The 15,667-nt window shown below is 44.1% G+C and overlaps 1 protein-coding gene across 1 annotated transcript in view; it reads right to left on the reverse strand.

The window, feature by feature from the left end:
- Window positions 1-15,667, reverse strand: part of LOC137422075 (solute carrier family 12 member 2-like) — a 222,851-nt gene that overhangs the window by 57,173 nt on the left and 150,011 nt on the right. Inside the window, exons 18-19 of the mRNA XM_078772946.1 lie at window positions 10,020-10,126; window positions 5,736-5,818 (exon numbers count right to left, since the gene is read on the reverse strand). Coding sequence (XP_078629072.1) covers window positions 5,736-5,818; window positions 10,020-10,126 — 190 coding nt within the window. The remainder of the gene's footprint in view (window positions 1-5,735; window positions 5,819-10,019; window positions 10,127-15,667) is intronic.

A 15,667-nucleotide genomic window follows, 5' to 3' on the forward strand; every position in this document is an offset into this window, starting at 1 on the left:
TTTAGAAATTATTTTTCCACAAAGGAGTGTCTGTGGTGAAATATAAATGTTAACAATCAACTCAGAATCATGAAAAACCCTTATTTGACCCCTCATAAGTTACTTAAGGGCCGATTTAAAAAAATAAAAATTCTCGAAAATAATTTTTCGGTACCCGAATTCAACAGCTTTTTTTCTGGGTTTCCCACGGGAGTTGACCTTCAACATTTTAACACATGTTATTACACACCTTTACAAACATATTGGTGAAGAAATTTTTTGGTAACAATTTAGTTAACAGATTTGTGAAATATCTCATAAAATGCCCTTACTAAGTGACGTCTGCACTGGCAGAGGCCATGACGCTTCTCCAACCGAAGTCACATACATGCACCACTATGTATCATGGTGGACACGTCAGATGTGGCAGTGGAGTGAGTATTCCAACAGCACATGGAAGGGAAGTGGGAGGTAATTTCCTTCTTTTCCAAAGCCAGCAGAGACAAGGCACAACACCTTTAGTCGCAAGTCCTGCCATTGTGGCCAGACGGAAGCCAAATAATTCAGTCTTGGTTTCGTCAGACCACAGAATCTTGTTTCTCACAGTCTGAGAGTCCTTTAGGTGCTTTTTTGCAAACTCCAAGCGGGCTTTCATGTGTCTTTCACTGAGGAGAGGCTTTCGTCTGGCCACTCTGCCATAAAGCCCAGATCGGTGGAGTGTTGCAGTGATGGTTGTCCTTCTGGAAGTTTCCCCCATCTCCACACAGGATCTCTGGAGCTCAGCCAGAGTGACCATCGGGTTCTTGGTCACCTCTCTTACCAAGGCCCTTCTCCCCCGATTGCTCAGTTTGGCCGGACGGCCAGCTTCAGGAAGAGTCCTGGTTGTTCCAAACTTCTTCCATTTAAGAATTATGGAGGCCACTGTGCTCTTGGGAACCTTCAATGCAGCAGAGATTTTTTTTTGTCGGCTTCCCCAGATCTGTACATCGACACAATCCTGTCTGTGCACTCTGCAGGCAGTTCCTTCGACCTCATGGCTTGGTTTTTGCTCTGATATGCATCGTCAGCTGTGAGACCTTATATAGACAGGTGTGTGCCTTTCCAAATCATGTCCAATCAATTGAATTTACCACAGGTGCACTCCAATCAAGGTGTAGAAACATCTCAAAGATGATGAAGAGAAATGGGAGGCACCTGAGCGAAATTTCAACTGTCATAGCAAAGGGTATGAATACTTATGTCAATGTGATATTTCAGTTTTTTCTTTTTAATAAATTTGCAAAACTTTCTAAAATCCTGTTTTCTCTTTGTCATTATGGGGTATTGAGTGTAGATTGATGAGGGAAAAAATGAATTTAAACGATTTCAGCAAAAGGCTGCAACATAACAAAATGTGAAAAAAGTGAAGGGGTCTGAATACTTTCTGAATGCAGTGTATTCCAATACCTGACATAGTGACGGAGACCGAAGCCAAAGCTTTCATTTCCAGATGGGTTGCGGTGCTCGATGTTCCATCTATTATCACCATTGACAGACGACGACAGTTTGAGTCCATCCTCTTCAAAATGCTGACTGAGCTACTTGGAAGTAAATGCACAAGAACTACTTCTTACCAACCCGCTGCAAACGGCCTTGTCGAACGGTTCCATCAACAGCGGAAGTCCTTACTCAGAGCACAAGCAGACCCACATCTCTGGATGGAAAACCTACCGCTAGTGCTTTTGGGTAGTCATGCACAAGCAGACCCACATCTCTGGATGGAAAACCTACCGCTAGTACTTTTGGGTAGTCATGCACAAGCAGACCCACATCTCTGGATGCAAAACCTACCGCTAGTACTTTTGGGTAGTCATGCACAAGCAGACCCACATCTCTGGATGGAAAACCTACAGCTAGTACTTTTGGGTAGTCGTGCACAAGCAGACCCACATATCTGGATGGAAAACCTACCGCTAGTACTTTTGGGTAGTCATGCACAAGCAGACCCACATCTCTGGATGGAAAACCTACCGCTAGTACTTTTGGGTAGTCATGCACAAGCAGACCCACATCTCTGGATGGAAAACCTACCGCTAGTGCTTTTGGGTAGTCATGCACAAGCAGACCCACATCTCTGGATGGAAAACCTGCCGCTAGTACTTTTGGGTAGTCATGCACAAGCAGACCCACATCTCTGGATGGAAAACCTACCGCTAGTACTTTTGGGTAGTCATGCACAAGCAGACCCACATCTCTGGATGGAAAACCTACCGCTAGTACTTTTGGGTAGTCGTGCACAAGCAGACCCACATCTCTGGATGGAAAACCTACCGCTAGTACTTTTGGGTAGTCATGCACAAGCAGACCCACATCTCTGGATGGAAAACCTACCGCTAGTACTTTTCGGTAGTCATGCACAAGCAGACCCACTTCTCTGGATGGAAAACCTACCGCTAGTACTTTTGGGTAGTCGTGCACAAGCAGACCCACATATCTGGATGGAAAACCTACCGCTACTACTTTTGGGTAGCCATGCACAAGCAGACCCACATCTCTGGATGGAAAACCTACCGCTAGTACTTTTGGGTAGTCATGCACAAGCAGACCCACATCTCTGATGGAAAACCTACCGCTAGTACTTTTGGGCAGTCGTGCACAAGCAGACCCACATCTCTGATGGAAAACCTACCGCTAGTACTTTTGGGTAGTCATGCACAGGCAGACCCACATCTCTGATGGAAAACCTACCGCTAGTACTTTTGGGTAGTCGTGCACAAGCAGACCCACATATCTGGATGGAAAACCTACCGCTAGTACTTTTGGGTAGCCATGCACAAGCAGACCCACATCTCTGGATGGAAAACCTACCGCTAGTACTTTTGGGTAGTCATGCACAAGCAGACCCACATCTCTGATGGAAAACCTACCGCTAGTACTTTTGGGCAGTCGTGCACAAGCAGACCCACATCTCTGATGGAAAACCTACCGCTAGTACTTTTGGGTAGTCATGCACAGGCAGACCCACATCTCTGATGGAAAACCTACCGCTAGTACTTTTGGGTAGTCATGCACAGGCAGACCCACATCTCTGATGGAAAACCTGCCGCTAGTACTTTTGGGCAGTCGTGCACAAGCAGACCCACATCTCTGATGGAAAACCTACCGCTAGTACTTTTGGGCAGTCGTGCACAAGCAGACCCACATCTCTGATGGAAAACCTACCGCTAGTACTTTTGGGCAGTCGTGCACAAGCAGACCCACATCTCTGATGGAAAACCTACCGCTAGTACTTTTGGGCAGTCGTGCACAAGCAGACCCACATCTCTGATGGAAAACCTACCGCTAGTACTTTTGGGTAGTCATGCACAAGCAGACCCACATCTCTGATGGAAAACCTACCGCTAGTACTTTTGGGCAGTCGTGCACAAGCAGACCCACATCTCTGATGGAAAACCTACCGCTAGTACTTTTGGGTAGTCATGCACAAGCAGACCCAGATATCTGGATGGAAAACCTACCGCTAGTACTTTTGGGTAGTCATGCACAAGCAGACCCACATCTCTGGATGGAAAACCTACCGCTAGTACTTTTGGGTAGTCGTGCACAAGCAGACCCACATCTCTGATGGAAAACCTACCGCTAGTACTTTTGGGCAGTCGTGCACAAGCAGACCCAGATATCTGGATGGAAAACCTACCGCTAGTACTTTTGGGTAGTCATGCACAAGCAGACCCACATCTCTGATGGAAAACCTACCGCTAGTACTTTTGGGCAGTCGTGCACAAGCAGACCCAGATATCTGGATGGAAAACCTACCGCTAGTACTTTTGGGCAGTCGTGCACAAGCAGACCCACATCTCTGATGGAAAACCTACCGCTAGTACTTTTGGGTAGTCATGCACAAGCAGACCCAGATATCTGGATGGAAAACCTACCGCTAGTACTTTTGGGTAGTCATGCACAAGCAGACCCACATCTCTGGATGGAAAACCTACCGCTAGTACTTTTGGGTAGTCATGCACAAGCAGACCCACATCTCTGGATGGAAAACCTACCGCTAGTACTTTTGGGTAGTCATGCACAAGCAGACCCACATCTCTGGATGGAAAACCTACCGCTAGTACTTTTGGGTAGTCGTGCACAAGCAGACCCACATCCATGTGAGTAATAAGCTTTTTACCACGGTAAAATGTGTGGTGTATTTCATTTATCACTCCTTTTGGCAGACAAATGGTTGGTGTCATGTTCAAACTTGATGTAACGGTACGTCTGGTGATTTTTATTATGAATCCATCGGTCAAAACTTGTGTTCGAACTCGGTTGTAGATAAAGCCGAGTCATTCATTCATTTTGCAGCCAGTTCAATAAACGAGCAACATGCTGCATGATGCACAGGTAAACACTCCCACCGTCGGCAGGATGAGCGCGTGGGGTCATAAATAACAACCAAAGGTGTTTCGCTTTGAAAGGAAATTTTTGATCAGAGTATTCTTTGACTAAATGGCAGGATAGTCATATTGTATCCTGTGCAGATGAATACACATTAAAGTCTGCTGGTGTCAAGTTCATCCACACAGGAGCCTTCCCATACTGTTAATGTGATCGATTAAATGATGTGTTGTGTAATTAGAATAAATAAATAAATAACACATCATGTATAATGTAAATGCCACATAATGAATTCGGTTTTAAAATCTACAGCCTTCTGTCTCACGTCAGGTGACAACCGATCTGCCATCCCAAGGTTGTCCTCTGATGTCAGGCAGTTTGCTGAAGGCCTCTACAGGGGTGGAGTGCATGTTCACAGTTAATTTCTGGAAAACTCACCCCTTGGGGGATTTCTGTTGTCTCGGTAACCGACTGGGCTCAGCTCATTTCCTGGGTTTCTCCGAAGCCCCGACTTTGTGACGCCACTATTGATATATCTCCTCAAGGTCTCCCGGCCACTTCTCCACTCCACCCCCCCCCCCCCCCCCCATTCTCCACCCTCCTATGTGTTTTTCGGTTTTATATACCAACAAGGAATAAGGGAATTAGATGCAGCAGGAAGCACTTCGGCCCAACATGCCTGCACCAGACCAGTCCCAGATTAAACAGCACGATTTTTGAGTATGAGCCGCCATTTTGTCTGATTCTCAATATTCCAACACCAAAGAGCGCGATCGGCAAATTTGATTGGTTGAGATGGCGTAAAATGGCGTAATGTTTTCCTGCTACACTGAAGGTTTTTGAAAGCGTAAACAAGGCTGTTTGTGTTCCAGTGTTCAAGTAAATAATTAAATTAAAATAAAATAAAGGTTTTAAAGGCTGCACAAAAAATCTAAACAAACCATTGGATCGTAGGTTTACCACCGTTGGTGCACCGGCTTTTACACCACCTTATTTAATGTCACACTAGTTATTTGTCACTGTTGTTTGTGTCCTTTATGACGTCCCAAAAAACATTAAGTGTCCTATTTGGAATGATTTTCAATTCTGTTTCACTGCCAGACAGAGTAAAGAATCACCTTACACCTATGTGTGTATTCGAGACGGGATGCCGTACAATTTGCAAATTCAGAGCCAAGTACACCTAAGCTACAGGTTTGTGTTCCGATTCGTGTTCTTCACTCTTCAAAATATAACATTTAATTGAAAATAAGTCGTTCCTCAATCATAGACCGACGTCTGCAGACAGACAGAGTGAACCAATTGCCCAACCCGCTTCGCACTACACACACAAGGTAAATATGACGACGTGGAGGGGAAAGCATGGTAAAATTAAATGATGTTCATACCAAGTTTGTGCAAGAGAGATGAGATGTCGAAGCCTTCCCTCAGGCGGAATATAATGACGCCACAGTTCATGTCAAATGCATCACTAAAAAGGCACACAGGTTGCCATTATCAACAGGTTATCATAAGTACTGTATTCATATGTACCGTACTCAACAATCGGATGTCATAACATCATAAATACAGCACGATGTTATTATTATTATGATATTGTCGCGCACTCCCCCTCGGTTAAGACCGGGGAAATCATGGATAGCAATCGAGCTTACTTGAGGCGTTCGGGTCAATGGCGGATTTCTATGAAAGCGCGGGAGGAAGAAGGAAAGAAGAAGAAGAAGCGGCGAGATTTACCTCACGGTCCGCGCGCGCCAGCGTCTTCACCCTGTGGAAATTAACTCACACGAACGGGTTTAGAATCCAAGGGAAAATAATAAAAGGATTTATTTAATAAATATCGGGGCAAGGAAACGCGACGATAAAAACTAAACTGAGGTTGGGATCCCACTCACAGACTTCAACAACAGGACAAAGGGAAGGACATTTAAGGAAACCGTTGTGTGCGCGTTTGTGCTGGCTTAGCCTTATCTGGCAATCAGGAATCTTTTGGCCGTTCAGGCTCCGTCAGGCTCTGGTGTTGGTGCGAAGCAGGCCTCCCCATGCCCCCATTCACTAGGCCTCGATGTGTCCCTGTTCGCGCTCCGTCGGGCCTCACGGAGTGCCTCACGAGCGCCTGGCTTGTCACGCTTCGGCGGCGAGCCTCGCCCGTACGCTCCTTGTTCGTACGCGAATGCAGGGAAGGAGAATCGTCAGCACTCCGTCTCTCCACCGTCTTTCGAACTCCTCGTTCCTCCACCAAAGTCCAAAGGCAAGAGAAGGTCCAGCGCAAAGGGACAGTCCAAAGCAAGAGGGCAAAGGGAAGAGAGAAAATTCCGGCGAGTGAGAGGTTTACTGGTCGTCCCGTGACGTCAGCCCTCCTCTCCTCCAACCAGTGCGTCGCTTCTTGGACGTCTTTTGCACCCTCCTCTCTGATTGGCCTTGCGCCTTTGCCCTTCGTGTCATGCCATCCCTAGGTGGCCAATCAGTGTCGCTCCTTCCACCAATCACGGGGAAGCTTTCTGCCCCTCCCCTGACCAATCACATGTCCTTCCCTACTCTCCAATCAGCGACCTGCTCTTACTCGCCCCTCCTACCCCACCCTCCCCCCCTATCAATCAGGAGTCCTTCTGGGCGTGGCTATTGCCTGCCTGGTCGGTGTGTTTGCCATGGCGCCGTAGTGGTTGGTTGCTTCCTGTTGGTTCTTCTGGTCAGTCATTGTGAGAGGGGAGTATTTATTAATGTGTGCGCTAATGGGGCTAACTAATGTATGTGATGTATTGCCATAAGGGACACCGGAATGATCACAGAGCGGTCGACACACCGGGGAATTAATATAAACCCAAGAACTACTTAACATGCCCCACCCCCTCGTGGCGGGGATACATATCCAACTTATCCGACATCCGGGCTGCACAGAACTTATTACATCGAGATTCTCAAGCACGAGAATCGAAGCACCTACCTTTGCAGAATTTGCAGATCTACCTGGATCTATATATCCCCCTCCACAAAATTCATAACAATATTATACATGCACTCAATAGTCATGTCACGATTATTGACGAGTGCTACCACAAATGTAATATACTAACGTTAGCCAATCACAAACTCTTCAGTTTCAATTAGGCATTCAATAATCTATCTTCTATATGTATAAAAGAAAGTTTTTGTTTCTTTGTTTTTTGTTTGTTTATCTGCACACGCAAATCTCCTGAACGGTGAAAGATAGGAGGAAACCTCTGACAGAATAAATGTCGGGACGGGCCCCGGGAAGGTTATAGGCTAGGTGGCGAGGCCAGTTGAGGCCGCCTCGGCCGGGCTGGGCCCATTTCGCAATTAAAAGCTGAGCTGAATTATAGTAGTCAATCTTCTACGGCCCCAAGTAAAAGCTGAATTGTAGTAGTAAATTCATTCAAAAAGAACCCGGGCAACGCCCGGTGCATTCAGCTAGTTTAACATATTGTTATGAATTTTCGTGGTTGGTAGAGGGAGAGTTCTAGGGAATAAGGATAAGACTCCATTGTGTGTGAAACCTCTGTGATCAATCCATTGTCCCTTATGGCAACACACTCTTATACGTTAGCTAGATCCATTAGTGCACACAGTAATTAAATCCCCCTCCGCCACAAGACGATAAAACTGACCGGAAAAGCAGATGGCAAGCGGCTGCGCAGTGGTACACCATGACAGGCAGACATTGCTCAGAAGGGCCGAGAGCCACCCCCAGGAGAACTCGTGATTGACAGGGGGGGAGGGGCAAGCAACAACCGGAGCACCGATTGGAGAGTAGGGAAGATGAAGGACGTGTCACATGACGACGTGACACAAAAGGCGCTCAGCCAATCAGTGCAGAAGGCACAAAACCACTACCTATAAGCAGGTCGCTGATTGGAGGAGAAGCGCCGGGAACATGAAAAGGCACGAAAGGTTACGAGTAAACGAGGCACTGGTTGGTAGAGGGAGAGAGCTGACGTCGGACGCCGAGCGATAAAACAACTGGCTCGCTGGCATTTTGCCCTTCTCGCTTTGGCTTCATTCCTGCCCCGACCTCCCTTCTGCCCTTGCCTTTCGCTCCGTTTGGACCTTTTTCTTTTTCCATCTGTGAATTTGCCTGCTTGACGACGGAGATTCGAACAACGTTGGAGCACCATCGATTCTCCTCCCTGGTTTTCACGTGCAAGCGAAGCTTCCACTGGAGGGGTTGAGACCGGGGCGAGCAAGTGGCTCGGTGGCCTGGCAGTGTGCGAATGGGGGCGCATCGAGGCCGTTCTTCCCACCGACCGGAGCTGCATCAGATGACGCGCTCGAGCCGGACGATTCCTGATGGACGCTACATCCAGACACAGATAACACGCACCACACCCGAACCACAACATTTTCTTTGTTTCATTCCTCCATTGTTTGGTATCTGAAGTCTGTGTGGGGACATCCCGATTTAGGACATTTAATTATTGGTGCGTTCTTGTTATTGGCATCCGTGGCAATAAAGCCTTGTTGTTTTGTACATAAATTCCGTTTCGTGTGAGTTTAATTTCCTGCAGGTTGAAGACTGCCCGGCGAGATCGTGTCAGGTAAATCTCGCCGCTTCTTCCTCTTTCCCTCTTTAGCCCATGCATGTGTATAAGAAATCTGCCATTGACCCGGACGCCTCGTTAAGCTCGTTTCCATCCGCGATTCCCCGGTCTTAACTGAGGGGCAATCGCACGACAATATAATAAAGTATGTCTCTCCTCATAGAGGAAAACCTTAAACCGCTGCAGTCAGAAATTCAAATATTACTCCCACTACCAGCCCACAAAAGCAAATGCCTCGCTACATCACGTGATACCGGATGAATGATTCATGGACCCTCACTCCACCAATGGAACATAAAATAACTGCAAAAAAATAAAAACAAAACTCTGCAAGAAATAAATACCAAGCACCACCATGGAAGCGAAGACTCGAGAGATGGAGGGAGCTGCTCGGAAAGGACACAGGACAGATTCAGCCATTCCAAAGAGGAAAACATGGCGGTCCCAACAACAACAAAAAAAAAGTCTTACAACTCCCTCTCCAAGGCTCACCAGCTGATCTCACCACCATGGCCTGCGGTCCATAGGCCAAACAGTCCCTACTGATTCCTCTGAAAGCGCAATGCACTTTCCAGTTGTCTTTGTACCCAAGGCCTCACCTGGCCTTACCCGAAAACTGGAGGTTTCAAACAACACACTCACTCTATACTGTTTGAAGTTAACGCTCTCTGCCTCCTGAGTGCACATTTAACTAGAACGACATTCGGTAGAGAGCATAACACCGCCAGTCTGAATAGTTTGCGTTTTGTATCCGACTGATCGGCCGGATCTAGATTTGGGCCTGAACCAAAATTGATTCAATTCTTTCTTGTCACACACCCCCAACCTCTCCACCAAAGTTCATGCAAATCTGTCCATAACTTTGAGATATCCTGTTACCAAACACTCAGACAAATGTCTGTCCACCTTTGGTGTGGGGTAACAAGACAACTTGTACTCTGACCATTTTCCCTCTTACAAGAATACTCTAAAGTCTAAGCTATGCGGTCACATGGTCCAGGCTATTTTTACCACAGTCTAGCTATGGACCTCACATTATTCATAATACATATACTGCACTTATGTATTGTCAAAACGAAAATAACAATGGTAAATACGTGTTAATGAATACTTCACTGTATGGTGCTGATGTAGTCCTCAAGTTCTTGTGGAGGGGCTTGCTGCCAATTCTGTTTGAAACCAAGAACCAAGGTGTTTGGTCTCATTTTACCAAGTCCCGCAGCCTGAACACACACGCGCATGCGCGCATGCACACACACACACACACACACACACACACACACACAGTAAGTGATTCCTGTTAAATCATTCGTTTCTCATGAAAGTCTGTCCCTATGATACTTCCCACACTTTATTAGTCCCCTACCGGTGTACACGGGAGGGGACTATAGGATTGCACTCCGTCCCTCTGTCTGTCCGTCCGTCACGCAAAGAACAGCTTTCCGGACTTTTTTTTCTAAACTCTTAATGCTAATGATTTCAAACTTGGTACATGGTTTCCTTATGATAAGTTACAGATAAAGTTCGAACTTCAAGACGTTTCGATCATTTTTGACAAAGTTATGGCACTTTGAACTTTGGTAATTTCCCCAACAATTTTCCGGACGACAGACTGCCGGTAGAGGACGTGTATTGCAGCGCAATACTCAGAATGCTTGTTTATTAGTCCCCTACCGGTGTACACCGGCAGAGAAGAATTGACAGACAAGGACACCTGGATAACCTCTCCTTTCTCAGAGTGCACATTGAAGCTGTGCATAGGCGGCCACTGACAACACAACGAGCGCACAAGGATCTCCCAAACAAGTTAAGGTTTGCACGCCGTCCCTCCATCCCTCCGTCCGTCAGTCTGTCAGTCCATCAGTCCGTCACGCAAAGAACAGTTTTCCGGACTTTTTTTCTAAACGCTTAATGCTCATGATTTCAAACTTGGCACATGGTTTCCTCATGATAAGTTACAGATCAAGTTCGAACTTCACGACGTTTCGATCATTTCTAACAAAGTTATGGCACTTTGAACTTTGGGAATTCTGATAATTCTGATGATCTTTAACTCAGTGCCATTTTAAGTTTTAATTTCCTTTAAAAAAGATTTTCTCTGCAATCATAGGACCGATTGAGATCAAATTTTCAACGTAGGGGGGACTCGGTCTGTAGAATATTTTAATGGTAATTATGACGTCACAGGTCACGTGGTTCGGCCGCCATATTGTTTTTCGTGAAAACACGAAAACCCCTTTTTCTCTGCAACGGCTGAACAGATCGAGGCCAACCTTTGCACGCAGAATCGCATACCCATGACGAATAAAAAAGTCAGCGAGCATGACGTCATGCGTCACATGGTTTCAGAGTTATGACGTTTTTAAGCATGAACCTTTAAAACCGAGCTCCTCCCTCATTTTTGATCCAATCGAGGGGAAACTTCTCAGATCTGTTCAGCATGTCAGTCTACTAAAATGTCCTTTTGTAATTTGCGATAGGGCACATGGTTTGGCAGATATCATTAATTAAACGAATATATATATTTTTTAAATGGATATCTCTTGAATCGCTAGTACCTCAGACTGTGAGTTGGTAATTATATAATTCACACAGTGCAATACTTGCAGGCTGCTCCACGGAGCGACCTTGCGGGCTTATCAATGAGGCGAGGCGTGACACACGTCTCTCAGCATACCTCAGAACAAGTTTGAAAACCAGCATCAACCGTGCATAAATTTGCATATTCGATCATTTTTGACAAAGTTATGGCACTTTGAACTTTGGTAGGGGACATGTATTGCAGCGCAATACTCAGAATGCTTGTTTATATTGTACACCGCTCCTTTCCTACGCCATCTGCAGGTGCTGCATGACATCATCGCCAGGCTCCGAAAGGGAGTACTCAGTTTTCACTCCGTTTATTACTTGCGAAAATGGAAGATTTTTCAACTATATTGGTTGGTCTTGTGTGTTATTAGTCCCCTACCGGTTGGTGTACACCGGAGGGGACTATAGGTTTGCACTCCATCCCTCCGTCTGTCCGTCCGTCACACAAAGAACAGCTTTCCGGACTTTTTTTTCTAAACTCTTAATGCTAATGATTTCAAACTTGGTACATGGTTTCGTCATGATAAGTTACAGATCAAATTCGAACTTCACGACGTTTCGATCATTTTTGACAAAGTTATGGCACTTTGAACTTTGGTAATTTCCCCAACAGTTTTCCTGACTATAATTTGGAGTGCGGTAAGTCAAAGCTGTTAATATTCCTTGTTTTAACTCCAATTTACATTCTGTTTCCACTTTTAGTGAGAAGTAGGGGTCTGTGCAACCATTCATAAACTTTATTTGGTGCAAATTGGATAATTTTTAGCCGAGTTACCTTAGACCGTGAGTTGGTAATTATATAATTCACACATAGTGCAATACGTGCAGGCTGCTCCACGGAGCGACCTTGCGGGCTTATTTTAACTCCGATTTACATTCTTTTTCCCCTTTTAGTGAGAAGTAGGGGTCTGTGCAACCATTCATGAACTTTATTTGGTGCAAATCGGATAATTTTTAGCCGAGTTACCTCAGACCGTGAGTTGGTAAATATATAATTCACACAGTGCAATACGTGCAGGCTGCCCCAACAGTTTTCTGGACGACAGGCTGCTGGTAGGGGACATGTATTACAGTGCAATACTCAGAATGCTTGTTCTGTCCTTGTCTGTCTGTCTGTTTGTCTGTATGTCAGTCGCCTACAGGTCACAATTCTCAACCAATCTTCACGAAACTTCACCAAATGGTAGAGTTGGTCATAAGCAAGAAAACAATTGTTTTTGGGGTCAAAACGCCAATAGGTCAACATAGTCCAAAGGTCACCAACTTTGTCAAATTTCGAATGCTCAATTTTTATCTGATTAACTTCAAATTTGAAGAGGATTTGCATATCTGGTCACTGAATTCAACCACCAAGTATTTTGAGGTCAACATAGGCCAAAAGGTCAACATAGGCCAAATGGTCAACATAGGCCAAATTTCTAAAATCCTCAATTTTCATCTGGCTGACTTGAAATTTTAAGAGTATTTGCAGACCAGGTCACTGAATCAACCACCAATTATTTTTGAGGTCATCATAGGCCAACAACTTGTTTTAGGGAGGGATTTAGCAAGTATCGTGCTATGCACGACATATTTCTTGTTTGTTACTTGCAAATTCGAAGATTTCTCAAGTATATTGGTCGGTTGTGTTTGTGGTTCTGTCTGTCTGTCTGTCTGTCTGTCTGTTTGTTTGTTTGTTTGTCACCGGCCTAGAGGTCACAATTTTCAACCGATCTTCACGAAACTTCACCAAATGGTAGAGTTGGTCAAAAGCCAGAAGCCTATTGTGATTGGGGTCAATAGGTCAAAAGGTCAACATAGGCCAAAGGTCACCAAATTTGCTAAATTTCTAAAATCCTCAATTTTCATCCGATTGACTTGAAATTTGAAGACCACTTGCATATCTGGTCACTGAATTCAACCACCAAGTATTTTTGAGGTCAACATAGGCCAAATGGTCAACATAGGCCAAATTTCTAAAATCCTCAATTTTCATCCAATTGACTTGAAATTTGAAGAGGTCTTGCATATCTGGTCACTGAATTCAACCATCAAGTATCCCTGAGGTCAACATAGGCCAAAAGGTCAACATAGGCCAAATTTCTAAAATCCTCAATTTTCATCCAATTGACTTGAAATTTGAAGAGGACTTGCATATCTGGTCACTGAATTCAACCACAAATCATATTTTAGGTGAACATAGGCCAAAAGGTCAACATAGGCCAAAAGGTCAACATAGGCCAAAGGGTCAACATAGGCCAAATTTCTAAAATCCTCAATTTTCATCCAATTGACTTGAAATTTGAGGAGGACTTGCATATCTGGTCACTGAATTCAAACACCAATTACATTTGAGGTCAACATAGGCCAAAAGGTCACATAGGCCAAATTTCTAAAATCCTCAATTTTCATCCAATTGACTTGAAATTTGAAGAGGACTTGCATATCTGGTCATTGAATTCAACCACAAATTATATTTTAGGTGAACATAGGCCAAAAGGTCAACATAGGCCAAAAGGTCAACATAGGCCAAAAGGTCAACATAGGCCAAATTTCTAAAATCCTCAATTTTCATCCAATTGACTTGAAATTTGAGGAGGACTTGCATTTCTGGTCACTGAATTCAAACACCAATTACATTTGAGGTCAACATAGGCCAAAAGGTCAACATAGGCCAAATTTCTAAAATCCTCAATTTTCATCCAATTGACTTGAAATTTGAAGAGGACTTGCATATCTGGTCACTGAATTCAACCACCAAGTATTTTTGATGTCAATATCGGCCAAATGGTCAACATAGCCCAAATTTCTAAAATCCTCAATTTTCATCTAATTGACTTGAAATTTGAAGAGGACTTGCATATCTGGTCACTGAACACAACCACCAAGTATTATTGAGGTCAACATCGGCCAAAAGGTCCACATAGACTAAATTTCTAAAATCCTCAATTTTCATCCAATTGACTTGAAATTTGAAGAGGACTTGCATATCTGTTCACTGAATTCAACCACGTATTATATTTTAGATAAACACAGGCCAAAAGGTCAACATAGGCCAAATTTCTAAAATCACCAATTTTCATTTGATTGACTTGAACTTCTAAGAGGATTTATATGCATGGTCACTGAATTCAACCACCATCTATTTTTGAGGTCAACATAGGCCAAAAGGTCAACATAGACCAAATTTTTAATATCCTCAATTTTCATCCGATTGACTTGAAAATTGAACAGCATTTGCACATTGAGTCACTAAATAGGGAAACTAACTGGTTTTGAGGTAAAAAGGTCAAAGGTCAACTCAAGGTCAACTTTCCAAAATCATCATTTTTCATCTGAAAAATCGTCAATTTTCATCCTGTTGACCCGAGCTTTGATCAAGATTGTAAATTTTAATCTTCATGAAATGCACAATTTACTGTGTCAATGGAAAACTTTTGGGGGGGGGGGCGGATTTTGCAAGTATCGTGCTACGCATGACGTCTTCTTGTTTGTCTGTCTGTCTGTTTGTCTGTTTGTTTGTTTGTTTGTCACCGGTCTACAGGTCACAATTTTCAACCGATCTTCACGAAACTTCACCAAATGGTAGAGTTCGTCAAAAGCAAGAAGCCTGTTGTTTTTGGGGTCAATAGGTCAAAAGGTCAACATAGGCCAAAGGTCACCAACTTTGCTAAATTTCTAAAATCCTCAATTTTCATCCAATTGACTTGAAATTTGAAGACGACTTGCATATCTGGTCACTGAATTCAACCACCAAGTATTCTTGAGGTCAACATAGGCCAAAAGGTCAACATAGGCCAAATTTCTAAAATCCTCAATTTTCATCCAATTGACTTGAAATTTGAAGAGGACTTGCATATCTGGTCACTGAATTCAACCACGTATTATATTTAAGGTAAACACAGGCCAAAAGGTCAACATAGGCCAAATTTCTAAAATCACCAATTTTCATTTTGATTGACTTGAACTTCTAAGAGGATTTATATATATGGTCACTGAATTCAACCACCATCTATTTTTGAGGTCAACCTAGGCCAAAAGGTCAACATAGGCCAAATTTTTAATGTCCTCAATTTTCATCCAATTGACTTGAAAATTGAACAGCATTTGCACATTGAGTCACTAAATAGGGAAACTAACTATTTTTGAGGTCAAAAGGTCAAAGGTCAACTTAAGGTCAACCTTCCAAAATCATC

Source organism: Myxine glutinosa, chromosome 2 (assembly GCF_964187855.1).
Source record: "Myxine glutinosa chromosome 2, kmMyxGlut1.1, whole genome shotgun sequence".
Classification (NCBI taxonomy): Eukaryota; Metazoa; Chordata; class Myxini; order Myxiniformes; family Myxinidae; genus Myxine; species Myxine glutinosa.